Source organism: Apium graveolens, chromosome 5, assembly GCF_009905375.1.
Source record: "Apium graveolens cultivar Ventura chromosome 5, ASM990537v1, whole genome shotgun sequence".
Lineage (NCBI taxonomy): Eukaryota > Viridiplantae > Streptophyta > Magnoliopsida > Apiales > Apiaceae > Apium > Apium graveolens.
This window is the reverse complement of record NC_133651.1, coordinates 248,688,075-248,711,864: the sequence shown is the minus strand read 5'-3', so window position 1 is coordinate 248,711,864 and position 23,790 is coordinate 248,688,075. Positions and strand designations below refer to the sequence as shown.

Below are 23,790 nucleotides of genomic sequence, written 5' to 3'. Positions count from 1 at the left end.
GGATCATATATTTAACACTCCCCCTCACTCGAAAGCCCATTTATGGGTCGAAGAGTGGAACACCGGCACCCATCTTTGGGGTATTAATTGCCTTTAGTGTCCACAATAAATTGTGAGAATATTGGGGGTGGCTGGTAATCGAACCTTAGTTCTCCCGCCAGCCTAAGCTCTGATACCATAAAGAGTGAAATAAGATTGAGTGCACAATCTGATAGATGAAATAAAGAAAGGATAGTTTCAGCCTGTTTCTCACTGTAACAATAATGTATTCATTTTTCTTCAACAAATGATCAGGCTACAGTCTATTATAAGCTACTAGTGGTGGAAAGGGACCATAATATTCCAACCACCTTTGATTGATCCTAGAAAACGTAAAAAGACAAAATATAACAATAACGGATGGATGCAGAGACAAAATAGTGTAGGACTGATTAAGTGGAGACACTGATAGGTGGAGACAGCTGTGTGGTCCTCAGTAGTATCAAATGACACACAATAAGTATTAACTCACATAAATTTGATGCATTTTGATTGATCTTTTAATCATAAATATTGATGACCGTTGCATTAACAATAATTTCACCAATAAAAATGTAACAAACTCATGAAATATACGGCTTAGCGAGTCATTAAATACACATTAAAAAGACCGTTTCTTATCCCGCAACTTTTCACCCATTTTATGTTTATTTAAAAATTGAAGGCATTTTATAAAAAATGCACTTGCTAAGAAAACTCTACTATAACGTAGGATTCTAGAAGCAACATGGTTGAAATAAAACAGCATTACAGTTGTCAAAAGAATGAGAACACAGGTTTTTTAGAAGGTAATGCCTCCTGTTTTCTTATGTATATTGTAAGTATATATAATGATGTTTCATCGTAAAATTCTGTTGCCCAAATAGAAAACAGAGGCTTCTAGCTGAGAGCATTTGAAGCAGAATAAATGAAGTCCAAAAATCCTGTTCCCTTGAGGAGACCTTCACCAGTTAAGAGTTCAAAATCTAGTAGGCAGAGCAAGCCAATTATAGCAGCCTTCCCATTTATTAGTTCATTTCTCTCTGTGAATCCAAAACCTTGAGCCTCCTCATCTACCACCATCCTCACCTGAAGCACAACATAAATTTAGAAGGTTTGGTTCTGTAAGGCCAAAGCATATGTATACCACCAGCAAGATCCTTAGAGACTTTCGTTCTGAATGATATTGTTGACTTAGGCTTGTTTTGATGAAAATATTACAACATAGCCAAGTGCAACACTTAGAGGCTGACAATTGTATACTTCTTGAAGCACAATTTATATATTGTTTGTGTATACATTAAAGTGTGTGTCTGTGTGTATTAATCTACTTGGTATCGGCTTAAAAACTGCAGAACCTAAAGTGTTTTAATTTCTTAGGACAAATTAAATAGCAAGACTTTTTTACAACTTCAATGAAGTGCAATAGAAGAAGAAACGAGACAGTGTTGGAAGACTAAACCAAAGACTCCCATGGTACCCCATTTTAAGATTATTTCTGTGAAGACTAGGATTGCAGTGATCAAATCTTTTAAATCAGTGTTCACAATGCCAACAAATAGACTTTTTACCACTTCATTTTCCTAACATAAAAGTTAAAACTCAACTTTGGCTTGAGAAAAAGGACATGATATGAGGGATTTCTTACCTCTTCGACATTAACATTAGTAGCCGTAGCACCAGGTTGTGCTCTGCCACTAAAAACAATCTCGGCAGATGCATCTGAGCTGGCTCCTCCTCCCAAGCTAATGTAAATGTTGTCACCATCAGTTTTCACTGGGTATACATATAAGGTTCTCAATATTGGTGTAAGGGCTCTTAGCACTGGATTCTTGGGGTACCAGTCCCTGACAGCTCCAGTTCGCAAATCAAAAGTGCTATCTGTTGATGGGCAAACAATGCAGCCATCCTGGGGGCAAAAAGCACTACTCATTAAATTCTTCTTAAAAAGAGTACGTAAATTACTAAAACAAATTTAAATTCTGTGTCATGCTGAAAAATTAATTTAGTCCTCACAAAAGAAAGATCTTTGTCATACGGGTAAACATATCCAAATGTTGTTTACAAATACAATGATGTAGTTACATACATAATCTAGTGCTACACTGGACAAATTCAAACAGAGAACAATACCTTGAAGAGTTCAAAACACATTCTTATCAACTCTGCCAAGATCTGTAACATAAGCTAGAACTTCACCAAATGAATTCCTGATTGTGAGTTGGAACTAGATGTCTATTATATTTTAGACTAGATGTATGATGTAGCATTATGCAAGTCCCATTTTTCAAAATCAACCAACTTGAAAAAACTTACACCTAAAATGGCAAACACTCATGCTGTCATGCAGTCATTCAGAAAGAATTTATCAACAAGGAAACAGTAGTAATCTAAGCATCAGGATCCGGGCTGACACGATATAAATGACATACCAAAATCCGCCTTGATATCGACAAAGTTATATAGGTCAAGGGTTTATGGATAAAACCCGAAAATAACACAGGCATGACTCGATTAAGTTGTAGTATGTCCCAAAGTGACTGTTTATTATAAGTTTATAACGCAATTACGGAAAAATCACAATCTGAAACCCCGAAACATACATATAAAAAGAACTAGTAGGGGGTAAAAGGGTTTGGTTACCTGAGTGAGCTTAGCGTTGAGGAGGCCTTCGGTATAGGCACCCTCAGCAGGTGATCTATTCTCAATAGCCAGAACCTGATCTTTATACCACAACAACAATATACTCTCATCATTCTGTATAATCACTCTCCTCTCTCCTTTAGGCAATGCAGCCAACGGAACCACCGGAATCCAATTCTTACCATCATCGCTCACACTTGAACCACCTGAATCCTCACTCACTGACACTTGCGTAGCCTGGCAAACAACACTTTTCTTACTCTGGGTTCTGCTTGTTAGATATAACTTATTTGAAATCTTCTTGCAGTTTCTTGAAGTTGCCGAGATGAAAGCTGGAAGATTGAGTGGCAATTTTGAAAGCTGTGAAGATGGATAGGAGTGAAAACTTGAGCTCGGCTTTGGAGCTACACAGGCCATCTGGTTCACACTAGAGACAGAAAACAAAGCAACAAGGCAGCAGAAACGAAGGAACAAGAACCAAGAAGAGGTTCAGAGGACTTGATGCATATTTTTCATGGCCACACAAATAGGATAGCATGTACATGACATAATTTTCATGTAGCCAAGTTGTACTACATATGCACTTTCGTGACATGCAAATAGCCAAATATACGAAATTTTAATATTTCTTCTGTTGTCCTGATTAATATTGCAACATGTCATCATGTGTAATGTTATGACTATCTAACATTCCTATTTTAAAGGTGCATGACATATTTAATCCGGTAAAAAAACCTTTATTTTGGTTTAAACTGTTTTTTTCCTTTGGGATATATATGCATTATGCAGTAAATGGCTGAAGTAGATTTCTGCAATTAGAATCAAATATAAACCTTTCATCGGAATCACAGGACAATTAAAAAGTACATCAAGAGCTTCCATCAGTTTTTGCAAGTAGACTCTGAAGCTAAAATTGACTTTCGAGTTTCGAGTCTGCATAATTTTTTCCTCAAAATCTTAAAATCAAATCCGATTCATTTATATCAAACTAGAGATGGTCGCCTAAAACACCAGAAGTAGTGGAATGGGAATATAATATGTACAGATCCATGTGAATAGACATCTCTTTTCTGTTTGAAGAGAATCCTCCTGTTTTATAACACCATTGTCTGTAATCCAGTGTGATATTGAATATCTAATCTTTCATCCTGTAAGTTCATTGTAACAACTTGATATATTAAGTAATTCTTAATTCTAGTGCTTCTGCGGAACTGACTTCATCCACGGTGATTTTTAGACAAGAAGCCGATAAATGCTCTACTTGCATGTAACCACGTTCTCTACTGGAAGACGGAGAATTAGAAGATTATCAACTCAGGTTTGTGTCAAAATTTCTGCACCACTTCTGGTAATCAAAATTGAGTGTTCAAATTGTGCTGCAGGGCTGCCATCATATGTCAGAGTTGTCCAATTATCTGACCATGTTATGCACTCGATGCTTCCTAGCGTTAGAATTGGTTCTGCAGCATATTGGTTACAATGTTAGCAGTTATCCATATATATAATAGTACAGCAAATCAATAACATAAGAATTGGGTTACTTTTAAACAATTTGCTTCCTATGCAATAATATTTGTATATGTTTAACATGTTCAATTGTTAAAGCATTTCTCAAATAGATAAATAAGGCAACAGAATAACAAGTCTACGTGCAGTAAAAGGTTAACATGCTAGAGAAGTGGACAATGTGTCACATTTATTCCAAAGACAGAAACATTGCTGCAGCAAGAAAGACAAAGCTTTCGCTCTGAAAGTTCAACTTAAAACACGCTACTCAATGCTCTTGGATCATATTCCACAAAGTACAATAGAAAGTGTGAGACAGCTTTATTATGATGAGTGATTTAGTCAAGTAAAATTACAAGTCAATTTATCTTTGTTGTGGACGTTAAGGCTAGCCCTTCACATTGTCAAACTGTTTATGTTTAGCTGTACATACAAGCTAAGGATAAGTTTGATAGACAGAAGAGATCAAGGCCAGTCTCCAAATAACCAAAATTAGCCTAATAGCCGGCAGTTAAAACTCCATGTATGCCAGGAAGTTATACATAAATTTTTTTTGCTTAACACCGGAGTTATCATTTACTAGCTTAAATCCACAGGACACGAAGTAAAATTCTTGAATCGTACCATGCACCCTAATCACCTGACAACAACCTGTTCAACATCAAAATAGAAAGATTTTGGAATATTTTAGAATGTAGACTAATCCTGGACATTTGGTTAAGCAATCAATTGGTAGGCCAGAACAATTATAAGGTTCATTTTGAATTTCCTGAGCTAAGACTATTTCAAAGGCAATGAAAATGACAAATTTGTATCCCACTAATTTTCTTTTCTGATAATGTACTCATGGAATCTGCAGTTAGTGTTGACCATCAAAATCAAGAGTTTATCTGAGGTAGTCAAGACAGTGCCGACAATCAATGCATTTATGATTGGTAGCTGCTATAAAATTTCAAACAGTTAAATACGGTTGCGCCAAGTATGTATGGTCCAAACAGTTATGAAACTTTCAAGCATATGAAGGTATTGCACTCACCAATTGTAAAAGTCAATCCTTCAACCATTGTACCAGGCTTTTTATTGCCTGTATGAATACAAGTACATGTAAAATACAAACACAAAAAGAAAAGACACCAACATCATTAAAACAGAAATAGATGCATTTACAAGTGTTCTGCAAATATATGGGAAAGGACCTAGCATATTTCCATATGGTATATTTCTCCGACTAAACAATACCCCATTGTGGTGCACTTAACGCACCAGTCTTGAAGATAGCTTATCTTACATTTTACTCCTTCCGTTTAGTTGTATAAATTAATATGAAATCCTTAAAAACTCTAAGGCCGGATAGTGTGCAGTTGTTTTGACTATGATTCGCAATTTCTACTCTGAAGCCAGAACAAGAAGCTACTTACGATCGTGATATATTAATGGCTCGGAATGAAATACAGTCCCTACACCATGTCCGATAAAACGATCCACCACGCCATAACCAAACTTTTCAGCATGTTCACTGATACACCAATTATAAGACTGTCAAGAGAAAGACCAATACTAGTCTACCAACTCTTTCTCCATGTAAGTGCAGTAGAGACAATGTTACCTAATACTATTTCCAATATTTCTGAAAGGAGCACCATCTTTGCAGACAGAAATGCCTATTTGTAAGCACTCTTCTGTTACCTGCCATATATAAATAGGAACTATGAAGGTCAGAGAGCATATCAAGAAACTTATGTGAGGAATGAAACAAAATTTCAACTTAAAAATTCTTTGGCAGACGGTAACAATGATGACATTATAATTTATTAATTGAAGAACGTGAGCTTAATTTTTCTATTAATTATGGTAATGAATATGAATATTGTTTATAATATTGATAATAATATTACTTTTCTAATTGTGTAAGTTCAAACAAAAGGTTACCTTTACAAGCTTTTTTGTTGCATCATCAACATTGCCACAGAGAAAAGTCTTTGATGTATCCCCGTGATAGCCCTGATAACAAAATAATTGCAATTTTAGATAGAATTTAGCCCTTTGCTTTACAAAGTACAATTGATCAAAAGGATATTACAAAAAGATGCAATAAAATACTGGCATAAATAAGAAGATAATACTGGGGACATACTGTAATTATAAGATAAATGAATAAACAATATATCATCACTCATCAACTTACATTCAAGTAGACTGTGACATCAATGTTTATGATGTCCCCGTCCTGCAAAGGTAAGCTCATTTTTATTAACACTAAGAATACTATAAACATTAAGCGTTTTGAGCTTGTAACGATGAGCAGAACTACTATAAAACCTTTAGTTTCCGAGAGTCAGGTATTCCATGGCACATGCACTCATTTACTGAGGTGCATACACTCTTTGGAAAACTCCCATAGCCAAGTGGTGAAGGATAAGCTCCAGCTTCAATAATCATTTGGTGCACTGCTTCATCAATTTCGTTTGTTGTCACTGATGGCTGATCAAGAATTTAAAGATTGTGTCACACGTTCTAACATTTCATAATTTGTGCATCAGCAGGCTGATTATCTTAAAATTGCAAAAAAGGATAGTAAAATGTGAAGTTTGCATCTCAAAGAACCCTGAAAATTGCAGAAAGTATCTAGACTAGCTGTAAATACCAGAAATTGACATATCGAAAGCAGGATTGGCCTATGCTAGGCAAGTATCTACAAGATACATGACGGCTGAACAGCACTACAAAAATATAGGTACCTTATAGGCTAGTCACTTACAAAATATTAGTACATTAGACATGAGGAGATTCAGAAATCTAACAGAAGTCACCTTTGAGATTGGTTTATAAATTTCTCGTGAATTAAAATGAACTACTGTTTAAGGCTGTGCCTAGGGAGTTTCAGTCTACTGCGCCAATTTCTCTTAGCCTGTTAAGTGTGATGATCGACTACATTTTATTAAATTGACCCTAAAGTTTAAACTTAACGAAATATTCATACACATACATACATGAGTAACATTTTAATATATTTCTTTGTTTTTTGTACAAGTATCATAGAATAAACAAATCTAAGACTGAGCTAGAGTCATGGTAGTTAAATACAACTCTACCCAAAATCATAGCATCTAAAAGTGAAACTAAAAATCTTCTTTCAAAAAATATTAAGAAACAAAAGTCCAAAATTGTGACTAATATGAGTATCTAGGCGTCCAAATTTTGATTGTGCTTAAAATTTAATACATATAAAACATTTAACTGGGGAGGGTGGGTGGGGTAGGTTGCAGTTTGAAATTTCTCACCCTAACCAAGGTTCCCGCATAGTCCAAGACCTGAGCAGCGAGCTTACATGCAGCTCTCATTTTAGAAAGTCCTTCAGCATCATGAATTTGATATTCGCTCGAAATTTCTGGCAACAAAGTTGAACTTGTATAAGGGGGCTTTTGTATGTGATCGGGGACTGGAAGACGTGGTGATACCTTTCCACGCTTTAAAGGTAATCTACGTGTTGAACCTGTTGATTTCTTACTAAGCTCACGTTCCCTGTAGAGTAACAAGCATCAACTTACTGGATCAGTTAAACAAATTCTTGTTCATAAAGGAAAAATATGATTCCAAGTCCACTAAATCTCAGCTACCATGCACAACATTTATGGTTCTATTTATTTTGTATAGGAGCGTTAACATACTAATCTAGAAAATTGTATGTAACAAAAAGAATGTAGGAGAAATCAAATCAAACGAGCAAAGTATTAAGGTTTTAAACTCCTTCGTGAACCAATATTTAGGTACATACTTAGGCTGCAGTGCAACACAATACTAATGAACGGATAGCTAATTACGACCTCTCTCTCTCTCTCTCTCTCTCTCTCTCTCTCTCTCTCTCTCTCTCTATACATATATATATATAACTAGCTCACACAGACATGTACATTTGTTATCACATATTTAACATAGTTACTACTCAATATACATGATCCATATGAACTTGCAGAAGTTAATCTTACCCGCTTTTAATATAGAATAGGTTTATGTTCATTTCTCTATCTAAACAACTAGGTGAAAGTTTTGATATATTTATGCATTACTACTAAGTACATTCCTACAACTGTGCAACCACCGATGAAGCACATTGATGGCCACATGTCAATCTTGGTCATGTTTATTTCAATTAAACGTTGTAAGTATGCCTGAACTATATTTCACTGGAGGACTGAATACCTACTGATGCTAATACTTTGATCACTATGTCATTATCATAGACCTGCAATGGCTAGCTTATTGTATAGACATATCAAAAGAAATAAGCATAAGGTGTGTGGTACATGATTAGCTTATTATGTGCCAGAACATGAAGAAAATCATCCAATGATACAACATAACCAAACTAACATAGTCACTGAGAATGTGCATTAAGATGTACGCAAACTATAACTTTATACATTATCGCAAAGCCCCCTCCTAAGTATTGTTTGGCTAAAGATCCTAGCTTTAATAAATATATGAATTGCTGCAAATGGGGGTGGCAAAACCGCAAAAGGACTAGAAATTTGTACCTTCTAATTCTGATAGCTTCTTCTAAGCCCGAAATTCTTTTCGAAAAAACAACGAATCGGTTTGAAAACTGAAGATGGTTTCCTGAATCAAGGGCAATTCAAGAAAATTACAATCAAGAATTGAAATCAAAATTTAGAAAACAATAGAAAGGAACAGAAATTAGCAACTAATAGCAAGTGTAGAGCAAAACTAGTACTTTTAATGTTTTTTTCGTAATGTTACAACTTAGATAATAAAATTGAAACATAACATAATTGTATAAACAAGTAGTAGATACAGATTAATGTATACATACATACACACATACCAGATAGAGGATAGAGAGCAGAGGAGGAAGATGACAAGGCATCCCCACGAAGAAAGGATGAAGAGCTTATCATATTCATAGCCATTTCTTCCCAGCAACAACAACCGGATAATAATTATAATTTGACTAAAATGTAAGATGTGACATAAACTTTACAAATTGAGCAAATGTCTGCAGCTAATTTGAAAATAGCAAAATGTATATGTTTAATCATTAAATATATATGTTTTTTCTATCAAAATTTACTCTACCACGAATATAAGTCGCCCTGCATACACAGTATGAACACAAATTATAATATATCAATTATTGAAAATTACTCCCTCTGTCCCCTTCAATTCTCTCTATTTTCAAACTCTGGAGTACAGCGTTAGGAATGTAGTTAACAGGACCCATTTTAACATCATTAGTGATAATATATAATTTGTGTATAATCGTTAATTCTATTTTAATATCATTAGTGAAAACTTCTTTTTGAATGTAAGATATGTGCCTGAGAATTCGAAATGGTGCAAATTGTAAACCTGAAGTTTGAGAATAACAAAATATGTACCCGAAGAAATTCGTGTCAAATATTTTGTGTCGTATTTTTGTGCATAATTGAATATTTATATAGACTAGATTAAATAAACAAAAATATAATATAATTTTTTAGATAAATATTATATCTACATACAATATATGTGTGTATATATAGGGGCTACTCTAATAGATTCCAATTTTAGAATATAAATTAGAAATCAAATAATTTTTTAAAAAAAATTGTTTTGAAATAAAACACATATGGTATGTAAATCTATTGTTGAAAATTGGAGAAAAATACAATGAAGTCGGATTCAAAAAAAACTTATCGTTTGACAGAAAAAATCAAATTAAAAATGGAGGGGGAAAGTTGAGATTGTGTGGGGAGGGTGTAGATTAGTTGGGTGTGGTGCTTGTAAGGGGGTCATTAGATTAGTTTGATCTAATGGTTTATATTAGTTTATAGTTCCTATTTTATCTTTAGTTTCTATTTTATAATATGCCTATATATATAGATTACATTTATATAAAACATTATAATATCAAGTATTATTTTAAAAATATCATGTATAATTTTAAAAAAAAATATGCACATATTTTTAGTAAATATACTTATACTTAAGAGAGAATAGCCGGTTCGACTCGATTTTTGAGTAAAACTTGAACTGGAACCATAGATCTTCAATTTTAAAAATCGAAAACTACAATCACAACTATAATATTTTCTAGTTCTAAAATTTATATAAATTATAAATTATATTTTTATTTATATTAATAATCAGGTCAGTTCGGTTTTGACGGTTTCATATGGGTTTTGATTTTAATACGATTTTTTCCTTACCCCTGCATATATTCATTATAAATATTAATATTTAATTAAAAATTTATATATGTCATAAGTTGTGTACTCGTAGCGAAAATACAAAACCGATATTAAATCCTCGAGTTCATTTAGTTTCGTGTCGTGTACCCAAAATATAAATAAAACACTAAATTTTCGTATTTTCCGTAATATATATTTCATGTCGTGTAATAAATTTTCGGATTTAATATATTATATCTTATATATAATAGGAACAAGAGGAATTTTATTCAGAATTTTGATAGTTATGGTATTAGCGATCAATGTAATAAAGTTTGTAATATATAAAAACAAATAGATGAAAAAATACATAATTCGAACGGCTTTGTTCTCCGGATTCTGGATAAATTTACTTGTACAATACCTTTTAAATCATCTGAATTAAATATTATACGAGAGAGGGCGGATATAAAATAAAACTAAATCTAGTAAATTTGTTTTTATGTTGTGTTTCAACTTTAAATCGATTCTTTTTTTTAATTCCAATGCAAATTAATAAATAATTTAAAAAGAATGCATTTTAAAGTTACATATTTTTTAGTTTTTATTCAAACTTCAGATACAAAATTTGCACCATTCGAATCTTTTGGTACATATTTTACATTTCAAAAATAGCCTCCATTAATGTTGTTAAATGAAGTTAAGGGTTGTACACAAAATGTATGCCCTTCGTTAATTTCAAGTACACATTTTGGTATTTTCAAATTACATTTACACAAGTTACACAACTTGAAAAAAGAGTGCACCTCAAATTCACAATAATTAAATATTAAATTAAAAATTCAGCCGATGTAAATGTAAAAATAAGTAAGTATATAAAATTTCAAATTATTTTATTATTTAGATCATTCACTTTATAACAAAAAATAATCGTTCAACTTTACCGTTAACATTATATAAGAAGATAGAATCATTATAAAATCAATAGTATTCCCCTTGAATTTGCATGAAAGTTTTTTTACAATTATATTTTGACATAATTTTGTATCCATCTGGTTGGATCGTAAAAAATCTTCGATAAATATAATTTTATGCCACACTGATAAGAAAAATTCTATTATGATAGCCGGAAACCCCGGGACGGCGGGACTGAATATTAATTACTTGTATAAACTTTGGACAATACAAGCAACTAAATAGACAGACAAGTTTGAAAAACTTATGCACTTTAGCCCCCATTTTAATGGATTGACATAGTCCATGCGTATACACTTAACTAGCCCACCGTATAAATCCACTCACCTAGCTGATAAGTGGCATTTTGTACCACTTAGAACATCTTATAATAGCTTGAATTGATGTCTTGAAATCAAGTATTTTGTGTATTTGATGCGTTTTTCTAGTGTTTGTGCATTTCAGGGTATTAATTGCATTTCGGGAGAGAATTCATCAATACTAAGCCTTGGCATGTGTTTAGCATTGCAAGTGGGAAGATAGGAGCAGATTGCAGCGAAGAAACGGAAGAAAAATGGATCAGTTTCCAGAAGGGGGCTGAGCGCCCGCTCAGGAATGCTGAGCGGCCGCGCAGGGACGGATTTTCAGAATTAATATTTTAGACTCCTATTTATGTTTGACTTCCAACTTCTGAGTTAGCTGGGCTTTATGGGACTCCTATATAAGTAGATTTCAGAGACGTTTCACGAAGGTTGGATCGTAGTATTAATCGAAGAGCAAGGAGATAAGGAAGAAGACCGTTTTAGCACACCGTAACGAAGAGGAAGCATATTTTCTTATGATTCTTTATTTCGTTGTAACGTTGGATGCTAGTTTTCTTTACCTTGAACCTATTTTACTCTTGTGACGTACTCTGGTTTAATATAAGTAGTTTTAGTTATTATTCTCGTGTGTTATTATCATGTTTTCATATGAACCCATAATGACGATGAGTGCTATCATGGACTAATCGTGATCATGGGGTCGTAACGGATTTACTATGAAATTCTTTAGTTAGTTGTTTAATACCTTAGTGTGTGATGATTGTATGATATCTAGTATTGGTTGTGCGTATTCGTCTTATGTGCGTCGCGAACATATAAGATAGGGTTTTAATCTCTTGTGAAGCGACGGTGGATCTTGAGATTTAGAACTTGCCATGCTAGCATAGGTTCATGTACAAGTATGCATGATTAGTGGGTAACTCTAACCGTTTTATTCGCCCTGTGTAATCAAAATGAATAACTTGTGCTTAAATCGTTATGTTGTCAATTTCTGTAGACATATAGGGACTCAACATAATTGATGCATATTCAACTTCTATCTTAATTGTGGATGCTTGGTAGAATGGTATTAGTACAATAAAAGTTGGCTTTTATCAGTTTCGTGTTATTCGATTAATACCATCACTGTTGCATGCTAAGGGTAATAACAATAGCTATTGAAGGAAGTAGTAATGAAGTTGTGATCTCATGAGTGTTTTAATATTGTTAATTCAAGTGTTAATTAAGTGTTTAATTCTAGTAGTTAATTATAGTTAATAATTAGTTAATCAAATCTAAGTGTTATTGTTTTAACATTGAGAAGTAATCATACACTGGTGAGTGAGTTTAATTGAACATAATTAGTCTGAGTCTCTGTGGGAACGAACTAGAAAGTATTCTATATTACTTACGAACGCGTATACTTGCGTGTGTTATTAGCGTGTGTTTTCGCCCTAACAAGTTTTTGGCGCCGCTGCCGGGGACTCGGCGTATTTGTTTAGTTTATGTACTTACCATCATTGGTCATTAGGACTCAGTGATTAAGACGTGTTACTTATTGTTTCCGGTTGTGTTTCAGGTACTTTAGCGAGCGTTTATGCAAACTCGTTCTCGTACTCACAAGAGGACTTTAGATACGGCTGAGGAGACAGACGAAGTTCTTGATATTCCGGAGAAGATATATTTTGAAGATTCGGATTCAGGAAGTGAGCAGAAAGAGCCAGTAACCATGGGTGATCGCTTAGTTCCGGCAGATCCAGCTCTTATGGACTTTTCTTGGCCCAAAATTGATGACATTCAGTCTAGCATCATGCACCCGACTATTGAGGCCAATAACTTTGAAATCAAGCCGGGCACTATTCAGATGGTGCAGAACTCTGTTTCTTTCGGAGGTGCTGCGACTGAAGACCCCAACATGCACATATGGAATTTTGTCGAGATCTGCAGTACTTTCAAATATAATGGTGTGACTGATGAGGCTATCAAGCTGAGGCTTTTCCCATTCTCTCTGAGGGATAAAGCTAAGGACTAGTTACATTCTGAACCAGCTGGGTCTATCACTACTTGGCAAGATCTTGCACAAAAGTTTCTGGTGAAGTTTTATCCAATGGCGAAGACTGCTGCTATGAGGAGTGCTCTTACTCAGTTTGCACAGCAACCTACAGAATCTATGTGCGAAGCTTGGGAGCGCTACAACGAGATGTTGAGAAAGTGTCCACATCATGGAATGCCTGATTGGATGGTGATCACTGGTTTTTATAATGGTTTTGGGGGCCCACTCTCGGCCCATGCTCGATGCAGCAGCTGGAGGCGCCTTGTGGGCCGAAAGCTATACTGAGGCTTATAATCTTATTGAGACTATGGCTGCAAATGAGCATCAAAACCTAACTCAAAGGATGATGCCTGGGAAGGTAGCAGGTATTCTGGAAGTCGATGCAGCTACAGCTATTGCAGCGCAGCTCCAAGCGCTGTCTATGAAGGTCGACTCTCTAGCCACCTATGGGGTCAATCAGATAGCTATGGTCTGTGAGCTTTGTGCAGGTTCTCATGCTACGGATTAGTGTTCTCTTGTTAATGAATCTGTTCAGTATGTGAATAATTATCAGCGATAGCAGCAGCCTGTGCCAGCTACGTATCATCCTAACAACAGAAATCATCCAAATTTCAACTGAAGTAATAATCAGAATGCTATTCAGCAACCATATCAGCAAGGCATAAGTAAACAGTTCAATCCACCTGGATTCCAGCAACCACAACATTATGCTAAAAGGCAATCATATCCTCAACAAGGAGGTGCAGCTCCACCCTCTAGTGCTGATTTTGAGGAACTTAAGTTGTTGTGCAAAAGTCAGGCGGTTTCTATCAAGATCTTGGAAAATCAAATCGGTCAAATAGCTAATGTAGTGCTCAATCGTCAACCTGGCACACTTCCCAGTGATACTGAAGTGCCAGGCAGGAAGGAAGCTAAAAAGCAAGTCAAGGCTATTACCTTAAGGTCAGGAAAAGTTGCTGATGTTGAAAAAGCAAAAGAATGAGAAGCTGAAGCTGGTGATGAAGAAGCTAAACAAAAGGAGAAAGCAGCGGAACCAAGGAAGACTACTGTTGAACACACTCTGCCTGAGGGTAATACAGGGGAGAAACAGCTCTATCCTCCACCACCTTTCCCTAAGAGATTGCAACAACAAAAGCTGGATAAGCAGTTCGGTAAGTTTCTGGAGGTGTTCAAGAAACTTCACATCAATATACCTTTCGCTGAGGCTCTGGAGCAAATGCCTAGTTATGCGAAATTTATGAAGAGTATTCTTTCAAGGAAGGTGAAACTGGATGATCTTGAGACCGTTGCTCTAACGGAAGAATGCAGTGCTGTGCTACAACAAAAGTTACCTCCAAAGCTTAAAGATCCAGGTAGCTTCACCATTCCTTGCACCATTGGCAAGTTGTCTTTTGACAAGTGCCTTTGTGATTTGGGAGCAAGCATCAATCTGATGCCGTTGTCGATCTTCAAAAAGTTGAATTTACCTGATCCAAAGCCCACTTACATGTCTCTGCAATTGGCTGATCGTTCTATTATTTACCCACGAGGCATAGTGGAGGATGTGCTAGTAAAGGTGGATAAGCTCTTCTTTCCTGCAGACTTCGTTATTCTGGATTTCGAGGAAGATAAGAAGATTCCCATAATCTTGGGAAGACCTTTCTTGGCTACAGGCCGTACCTTGATAGATGTGTAGAAAGGTGAACTTACTATGTGGGTGCGGGATCAGGATGTGACATTCAATGTATTCAAAGCAATGAAATTCCCTACAGAAGATGAGGAGTGCTTAAAAGTGGATTTGATTGATTCTACGGTTACTGCAGAACTTGATCATATGCTAATGTCTGATGCATTAGAGAAAACCTTAGTGGGGAATTTTGACAATGATGATGAGGATGGCAATGAGCAACTACAATATCTAAATGCTTCTCCCTAGAGGCGAAAGCTAGACATGCCATTTGAATCTCTTGGTACTTTTGACCTCAAAAATGCTGAAGGAAAGCTCAAACCATCTATTGAGGAAGCACCTACCTTGGAGCTTAAACCATTGCCTGAACACTTGAGGTATGCTTTTTTAGGTGATGCATCTACTTTACCTGTTATTATTGCATCTAACCTTTCAGGTAGTGAGGAGGACAAGCTCTTAAGGATCTTGAGAGAATTCAAATCGGCTATTGGATGGACTATAGCAGACATCAAAGGGATCAGCCCTTCATACTGCATGCATAAGATTCTGCTAGAAGAGGGTAGTAAGCCGACTGTTGAGCAACAACGCAGACTTAATCCTATCATGAAAGAAGTGGTGAAGAAAGAAATTCTGAAGTGGCTGGATGCAGGAATCATTTATCCTACTTCTGACAGTTCTTGGGTGAGCCCCGTGCAATGTGTACCTAAGAAATGAGGTATCGCTGTGGTAGCAAATGAGAAGAACGAGCTCATCCCCACGAGAACAGTCACATGATGGAGGGTATGCATGGACTATAGAAAGTTGAACAAGGCCACAAGGAAGGATCACTTCCCTCTTCCGTTTATTGATCAGATGCTTGACAGGTTGGTCGGTCATGAGTATTATTGTCTTCTGGATGGCTATTTAGGGTATAATCAGATTTGTATTGCACCAGAGGATCAAGAAAAGACTACCTTCACTTGTCCATTTGGCACATTTGCTTTTCGCAGAGTTTCGTTTGGGTTATGTGGCGCACCGACCACTTTTCAGAGATGTATGATGGCTATATTCTCTGACATGATTGGAAATAATGTCGAGGTGTTCATGGACGACTTCTCCGTCTTTGGACATTCATATGATGAATGTTTGAATAATCTTCGTGCAATACTCAAAAGGTGTGTGGAAACTAATTTGGTGATCAATTGGGAAAAATGTAATTTTATGGTATGTGAAGGCATTATTCTTGGGCATAAGGTCTCTAGCAAGAGTCTTGAGGTGGACAAAACCAAGGTGGGAGTCATTGAAAATCTTCCACCACCTATTTCTGTGAAAGGAATCCGTAGTTTTCTTTGTCATGCGGGTTTTTATCGGCGTTTCATCAAGGACTTTTCGAAGATATCTAAGCCGTTGTGCAACTTGCTTGAGAAGGATGTGCCTTTTAAATTTGATGATGACTGCTTGACGGCATTCGAGACTCTCAAGAAGAGTTTGATAACTGCACCAGTTATTATAGCACCTAATTGGACAGAGCCTTTTGAGATGATGTGTGATGCAAGTGATTATGCGGTGGGCGCAGTTCTTGGGTAGCGCAAGAATAATCTCTTTCATGGGGTCTACTATGCTAGCAAGACCTTAAATGGGGCCCAAATGAACTACACCACTACTGAGAAGGAGCTCTTGGCTATAGTCTTTGGTTTCGAAAATTTTTGATCTTATTTGCTTGGGACAAAGGTGACAGTGTTCACTGATCATGTGGCCATTCACTATTTGGTTTCAAGAAGGATTCGAAGTCGAGACTCATTCGTTGGGTGCTCTTACTACAGGAATTTGAGTTAGAGATCAAGGATCGAAAAGGTACTGAGAATCAAGTAGCTGACCATCTCTCTAGATTAGGGAATCCCGAGTCTACTTCACATGATAAAACATTGATCAACAAATCTTTTCCGGATGAGCAGTTGTCCGCAGTTCAGGAGGAAGAGCCATGGTTCGCATATATTGTGAATTATCTTGTCAGCAATATAATGCATCCTAATTTGACCACAACTCAAAAGAAGAAGTTTATGCATGAGGTGAAGTGGTATATGTGGGATGAACCGTATTTGTTTAGACAGGGAGCTGACCAGATCATCAGGAGATGTATCCCATTCTTTGAGACGGAGGGGATATTATGAGACTGCCACTCCACAGTTTATGGTGGACACTATGGTGGTGAGAAGACGACAGCTCGTATTCTACAAGCAGGTTTTTTCTGGCCTACTTTGTACAAGGGGACTGAGCACCCGCTCAGCTCTGCTGAGCGCCCGCTCAGCTCTGCTGAGCGACCGCTCAGGAAGCTGAGCGCTCGCTCAGGAATGCTGAGCGGCCGCGCAGGGACGGATTTTCAGAGTTAATATTTTAGACTCCTATTTCTGTTTGACTTCCAACTTCTGAGTTAGCTGGGCTTTATGGGACTCCTATATAAGTAGATTTCAGAGACGTTTCACAAAGGTTGGATCGTAGTATTAATCGAAGAGCAAGGAAATAAGGAAGAAGACCATTTTAGCACACCGCAACGAAGAGGAAGCATATTTTCTTGTGATTCTTTATTTCGTTGTAACGTTGGATGCTAGTTTTCTTTACCTTGAACCTATTTTACTCTTGTGACGTACTCTGGTTTAATATAAGTAGTTTTAGTTATTATTCTCGTGTGTTATTATCATGTTTTCATATGAACCCATAATGACGATGAGTGCTATCATGGGCTAATCGTGATCATTGGGTTGTAATGGATTTACTATGGAATTCTTTAGTTAGTTGTTTAATACCTTAGTGTGTGATGATTGTATGATATCTAGTATTGGTTGTGCGTATTCGTCTTATGTGCGTCACGAACATATACGATAGGGTGTTAATCTCTTGTGAAGCGACGGTGAATCTTGAGATTTAGAACTTGCCATGCTAGCATAGGTTCATGTACGAGTATGCATGATTAATGGGTAACTCTAACCGTTTTATTCGCCTTGTGTAATCAAAAGGAATAACTTGTGCTTAAATCGTTATGTTGTCAATTTCTGTAGACATATAGGGACTCAACATAATTGATGCCTATTCAACTTCTATATTAATTGTGGATGCTTGGTAGAATGGTATTAATACAATGAAAGTTGGCTTTTATCAGTTTCGTGTTATTCGATTAATACCATCACTGTTGCATGCTAAGGGTAATAACAATAGCTATTGAAGGAAGTAGTAATGAAGTTTTGATCTCATGAGTGTTTTAATATTGTTAATTCAAGTGTTAATTAAGTGTTTAATTCTAGTAGTTAATTATAGTTAATAATTAGTTAATCAAATCTAAGTGTTATTGTCTTAACATTGAGAAGTAATCATACACTGGTGAGTGAGTTTAATTGAACATAATTAGTCTGAGTCTCCGTGGGAACGAACTAGAAAGTATTCTATATTACTTGCGAACGCGTAGACTTGCGTGTGTTATTAGCGCGTGTTTTCGCCCTAACCCTAGCCCATGCAGATTTATTATACCTTCTTCAAACACGTATTATCTTCTCTCCTCGTATAAAAAGAAATTAAAATAAAAAAATTATTTATCTTTATCTTCTTCTTTTTTTTGCCAAAAATAATCGTTGTCTTTATGTTGGGTGTAATGTCTGAATTCTTCTCTATTGTTTGGTTACATTTTAACGTGGTGACTTGCTGAACTGGTTCTTTGGTGGAAACAATGATGAAAGTACCATGTTTTCATCATAAACCACCAAAATACCCATATAGATGACGGATTTTACCAATTTGATTATCCCACTTACAAATGCATATACAAGTCAACTTGTCTTTCTCTTCGATTCATTTTTCGTGAACAATCAAAGCACACCCTTCTATTTTATATACCCACCATAATATATATAACCTCAATTGATCATAAGATGATTTCGATGTATATCTGATTGCTAGAGTAAAGAAAGAGCCGGATAAGAAATATATGTATATATGTGTTGTGGCTGGATATATGGATATGATGCTGATAGCTGAAGATAGGTAAGTGGAACACGCATATCCTAGTGGGGTATATATAAAATACGCATATTGGGTTTGTGTATTATATAGAGTATTCTATCATGTCACCCATCTTATAACTGCATATCTTTTTTTTAATATTAAATAATTTTGTAATACCCAAGTCATGCATGCGTACTAGATCATTCATCCCATATTACTCCATTTGCTTATGCGTATTAGCCCATACCTCAATATTGAATGCGTATTCAATCGGGTATTTTCAACCATAATTCCCGAGAATTATTATTGTCATCACAATCGAGTGAAAACTGGTATTTTTTTCATCACCCCTTGGGTGAAGGTGAAAAATACCAATTTTTTGATATAATTCATCAAAATACCCATATTTTTTTATCGTAGGTAACCCGCAGCCGCTACCCTTTGAGTGCACACTAGGTAAACCCTACGGGCTCACGCAATAGCCTGCAAACAACGTGAACCAAGGTAAACCATATTTAAGCGACAGGCTCTGACTCATGAATTAAAATCATAAATTCTCCTCCCGTGGGATTCGAAACTGTTACCAAAAGGATAGTTATCCTCTCTTTAACCAACCGAGCCAAGAGGATAGATACCCATTTTAAAAGCATATTGCTGAAAATACCCATTCAATTACGCAATTCTTAATTGGGTAATGATAATACACATTTCTGAATTGGGTATCTCAGAAAATTACAAGGATACGCATTCACAATTTGGTATTACATTTGAGACACCCAACAATCAGATGCGTATCATAAAAAAATTGGATACCAATTTTACAAATGTGTATTTAGTACAAAATAGGATACCCAGTTGGGAAATGCGTATCCCAAACGCTATTTTTAGCCATCTGCCTCCGGAATGGTTATTTTCAACCATTTTCCCAAAAAAATATTATTTTTAACATTCTTTTTGTTAGTCCCAAACAATCTAACAATATAATTACAAAAGGGGTAGGTGAATATAATTATAGTTTTTTATGAAAATTAAGAAAATTCTTTACCAAAATATATCAATGTTTGAATATGCAAGTGTGCGGAATGAAATATAAATGTATTCAAAACACAAAGTAATTAAACACAAAGATTTAAAAACTTTCTGGTGGATTGATATTTTCCACCAGAGATATTGATCGAGAACTTTGTGATGCAATAATGCACACATCTGTTTACAAGTAAAATTGTAAAGAACATAGAAATTCCTAACAAATGTTACTTTTTCTATTTCTCAGCTCAATTGATATTTTATCTACTTTCTACTCTCAATTTATATATCACCAAGTTACATATGAAAAAGACAAACATATAAAATAAAGTGTCTAGGTCTTCATCACATGTTTCTTCATTTCTCTATCCAGCATCTTTGTATTTCTTCAAGTAAGCATGAAAATGGAAATGCTCTTTATTCTCAAAACCCTGCAAATAGGCTGCCACATTCCTTTTGTCTACAATCAACCCATGTGACTGTCAAGTCACTATCAACTCTTATTTGAATTTGTTATTCGTCGAGACTTTGTAGATTATCCGTTGAGTCTCTATTGAATCATCCATTGAGAGTAACTTGGGTTATCCGTCAAAGCCTTGTAGAATCATCCGTTGAAAGTATTTCCATAGCAGTTGACTCTATTTTATTTACGCAAAATTACAAGGCATCTAATATTTATAATTAGCCAGCCTATTTTGCATATCATTCTAGTAGTCAACATGACTTAGAATATCCTGCAACCACTAATCCTCTAAGACATTACAGTCTACAGGAATGTGCTACAAAAACTTATTTGACCATAAGTTACTCTTTCAATGGATGACAAAGTAAGATTATCCGTTGAAAGTTATAAACACACTTAATTAAATCTATTAAGTTGTTTTGGTAAAATATCATCAAGTCTAGAACACATTCCTAACAATCTCCCCCAATTTATGTCTACTAGAATTGTAGGCATAAATTTAGGAAGACTTGATGATAACAAAATACCTTATACAAAATGATCATTCAATAGTAGATAAAAATGATAAGTGTTGCAAAAACTTTATTGAAAAATGATAGAAGAAAGTTCACAGAAATCTCACAAGCCTTGTTCACGGTGCTCCTCCAGACTGAGCAAATTAATCTTTTTTCCTTTAGTGTCTAGTCTTCTTTCTCAGCTTCTCATTGTTATTTTCTATCTGATGTTGGAGTTATTTGTTGAATATAGATTCATCTTCATTAGATAGATCCAACATATCCAACATTTCCTTGAGAGTCTCATTGCTTGATATCTTTAGCTGGTCTTCCAGTCTGAAGAATCATCTAGTATTTCTTTCATCTCTAAACTCCATCAACCAGTATCGCCTCAAGTGCACTCTACTTCCAGTGTAGGGAATAGTTAAGATTCTTAGTAATGCACTTGGGTCTCTCTAGCTTTGTCTTATTTGTTGAATTTTGTTAGGTAATGAATACAATACAGAGGGGGGATGAATGTATTTTAGATATTTTTAAGGCTTTTTGAATGTTTGTTTCTTGGTTAATAACGCATATTAGAATTGCATTAATATTATGTTGGCTGATATAAAATAGTGCACACAATATTTCAAAACTCACTTAATTTTGTATTAAAATTAGGCTATTGTTTTGCTACAAATCCTGGGTTCTTTGTAGGTAAAAAACTTAGCTTCTTCCTTGAGAGAGTACAAGAAAAATTAGATATGTTTGATACTACTTAAACAAAGGACCAGTGTTTATTTTATAGATTAGTAAACATAGGTTTACATAGCATGCAATAAGATATACTAAACCCTACTTTAAGTTATCTCTAAAGCTTTCCATTTCTGGATTAGTATATCTTTGCAAATCATGTAGGTCTGTGTAAAAACCCAAATTTTTGACATCGGTAAAAGACCCTTATAAATAGTAACCTTGTGGTTTAATGAAAAAATTTGCGATCACACCATAAAAGAGATTTTAATTTAAGATTCCGAGTTGATATTGTGATTATACGTACCAAATAAGTGTATGTAAAAGCCATTCATTTTCAGAGAAAATGAACTTTGTAAAATGACCTTATCTTACGGACTATCGAGGAATACGAGAATCACATTATGATTAAGAATTTAGAATTCTAGAAATTAAAATCCAAGTACAAGGTTTCAAAGTATAAACGATTTATAAGAAAGGATTTACCCCGCAAACCGCTTACGAAGATTTATTACGAAAATGAATAAATGACCAAGCGAATATAGCGAATAAATAAAAGAACCAAGGCCAAGAAAATCCCATGAAAATTAATTAGCAATAAATTATCCAAGCTAGCTAAGTAAATTAAGAATTAAGTGAAAGACAACATTCTTAAAATAAGAATTCATGTTTAATAATTAAAATGACTAGTCAAGTGTGGTGTGAAAGCTAAGACCTAGGCTTGAATTAGAAGCATCTTGTTGAACACACCTTATACATACACAATACATATCACAAATATCATTCAATACTTCCAAAGGAAGCCAAGCCAATCAACTTCTCTCTCTCTCTCTCTCTCTCTCTCTCTCTCTCTCTCTCTCTCTCTCTCTCTCTCTCTTAGAACAATGCTGATTTTCAAGAACAAGGAGGAAAGTAAAATCCAAAACTCACATTCTACCCATTAAAAAATCACAACATTTTTACCAAACCTCTTTCATATCATGGGTAAGTCACGAACCAAATTTCAAGCCCATCCATGAAGTTTTTAATTTTATTAAAATGTTTGAAGTTGAGGGTAAATAGTAACTCCGAAAATCACTAACTTGTTTCCTTGATTTTTCATGGAAGTTTAAGGCTCCTAAAGCTAGACCAAGGCTTCATCAAGGATCTTTGGACTTTATTAAGTATTAAAAATCTTTAAGGAAGGTATAAACTGAAAGGAATATGTCCTAAGTCCAATCATCTATTAGGATTTAGGAATAACTTTTATGTAATCTATTTTGATTTCATTGATATTAATAAAAGACTTGTTTTGTTTTTATTATGGGCTCTATCTATTTAAGTGTTTAAATAAGATATACCATAGTTTAGAGTAAAGCTTTTTATGGATTATGATGAGATCATAATAGTGAGACCTAAAAGATGATAACTCTAAACTTAAATAGTTCCTGATCATAGGATTACTAACTGGTAATTAATAATCTGCAAAGATCGGTACATATTATGCTTGCTTCATTATGAAGGATGTCTGTTCTCATAGACATTTATGTGGTGACACTATAGCTAGTATGTAGGTGCTTATTATAGAATAAGTTCACTGAACATGACTCGCACAGCTGAACAACTGATGGAGTTCACTCACGTGTCAGCAGTTGTTCACATAGTGATAGTTGTACAAGTATCCTTAGACTTGAGGTCATCATAGGCATCTTGTGTACACTGAACTATGCTTTGGTTTAGTTCTTAGTCTCCAGGGACAATTATTAGGGCTCTACTGGGTATAGGAATTTGTACACGAAGATAGTGTATGATCAA

The 23,790-nt window shown here is 35.2% G+C and overlaps 2 protein-coding genes and 1 non-coding gene across 4 annotated transcripts; all 3 read right to left on the bottom strand.

Moving 5' to 3' along the window:
* Nucleotides 1-770: 770 nt before the first annotated feature.
* LOC141725036 (uncharacterized) lies at nucleotides 771-3,217 on the bottom strand. The gene is made up of 3 exons (XM_074527399.1): nucleotides 2,662-3,217; nucleotides 1,667-1,927; nucleotides 771-1,107 (listed from the first exon to the last, which is right to left on the bottom strand). The coding sequence occupies exons 1-3, from the start codon at nucleotides 3,076-3,078 to the stop codon at nucleotides 919-921; spliced, it is 867 nt and encodes a 288-aa protein (XP_074383500.1). The 5' UTR covers nucleotides 3,079-3,217; the 3' UTR covers nucleotides 771-918.
* Nucleotides 3,218-3,476: 259 nt separating this feature from the next.
* On the bottom strand, nucleotides 3,477-9,235 carry LOC141725035 (methionine aminopeptidase 1B, chloroplastic-like). 2 transcript variants are annotated; one of them, XM_074527397.1, is made up of 10 exons: nucleotides 9,011-9,217; nucleotides 8,703-8,784; nucleotides 7,449-7,689; nucleotides 6,487-6,648; nucleotides 6,353-6,394; nucleotides 6,097-6,168; nucleotides 5,774-5,853; nucleotides 5,586-5,683; nucleotides 5,204-5,251; nucleotides 3,477-4,121 (listed from the first exon to the last, which is right to left on the bottom strand). In XM_074527397.1, exons 1-10 carry the CDS (start codon nucleotides 9,093-9,095, stop codon nucleotides 3,976-3,978), a joined length of 1,056 nt encoding a protein of 351 aa, XP_074383498.1. In that variant the 5' UTR covers nucleotides 9,096-9,217; the 3' UTR covers nucleotides 3,477-3,975. The 2 variants fall into 2 exon arrangements, with proteins under 2 accessions (XP_074383498.1, XP_074383499.1); XM_074527398.1 differs by lacking the exon at nucleotides 3,477-4,121 and adding an exon at nucleotides 4,167-4,818 and having other exon boundaries at nucleotides 9,011-9,235.
* A 4,477-nt stretch (nucleotides 9,236-13,712) lies between these two features.
* On the bottom strand, nucleotides 13,713-13,819 carry LOC141662487 (small nucleolar RNA R71). The gene has a single exon (XR_012550602.1). It is a non-coding gene; the product is annotated as a small nucleolar RNA R71 (small nucleolar RNA).
* Between the last annotated feature and the right edge of the window lie 9,971 nt (nucleotides 13,820-23,790).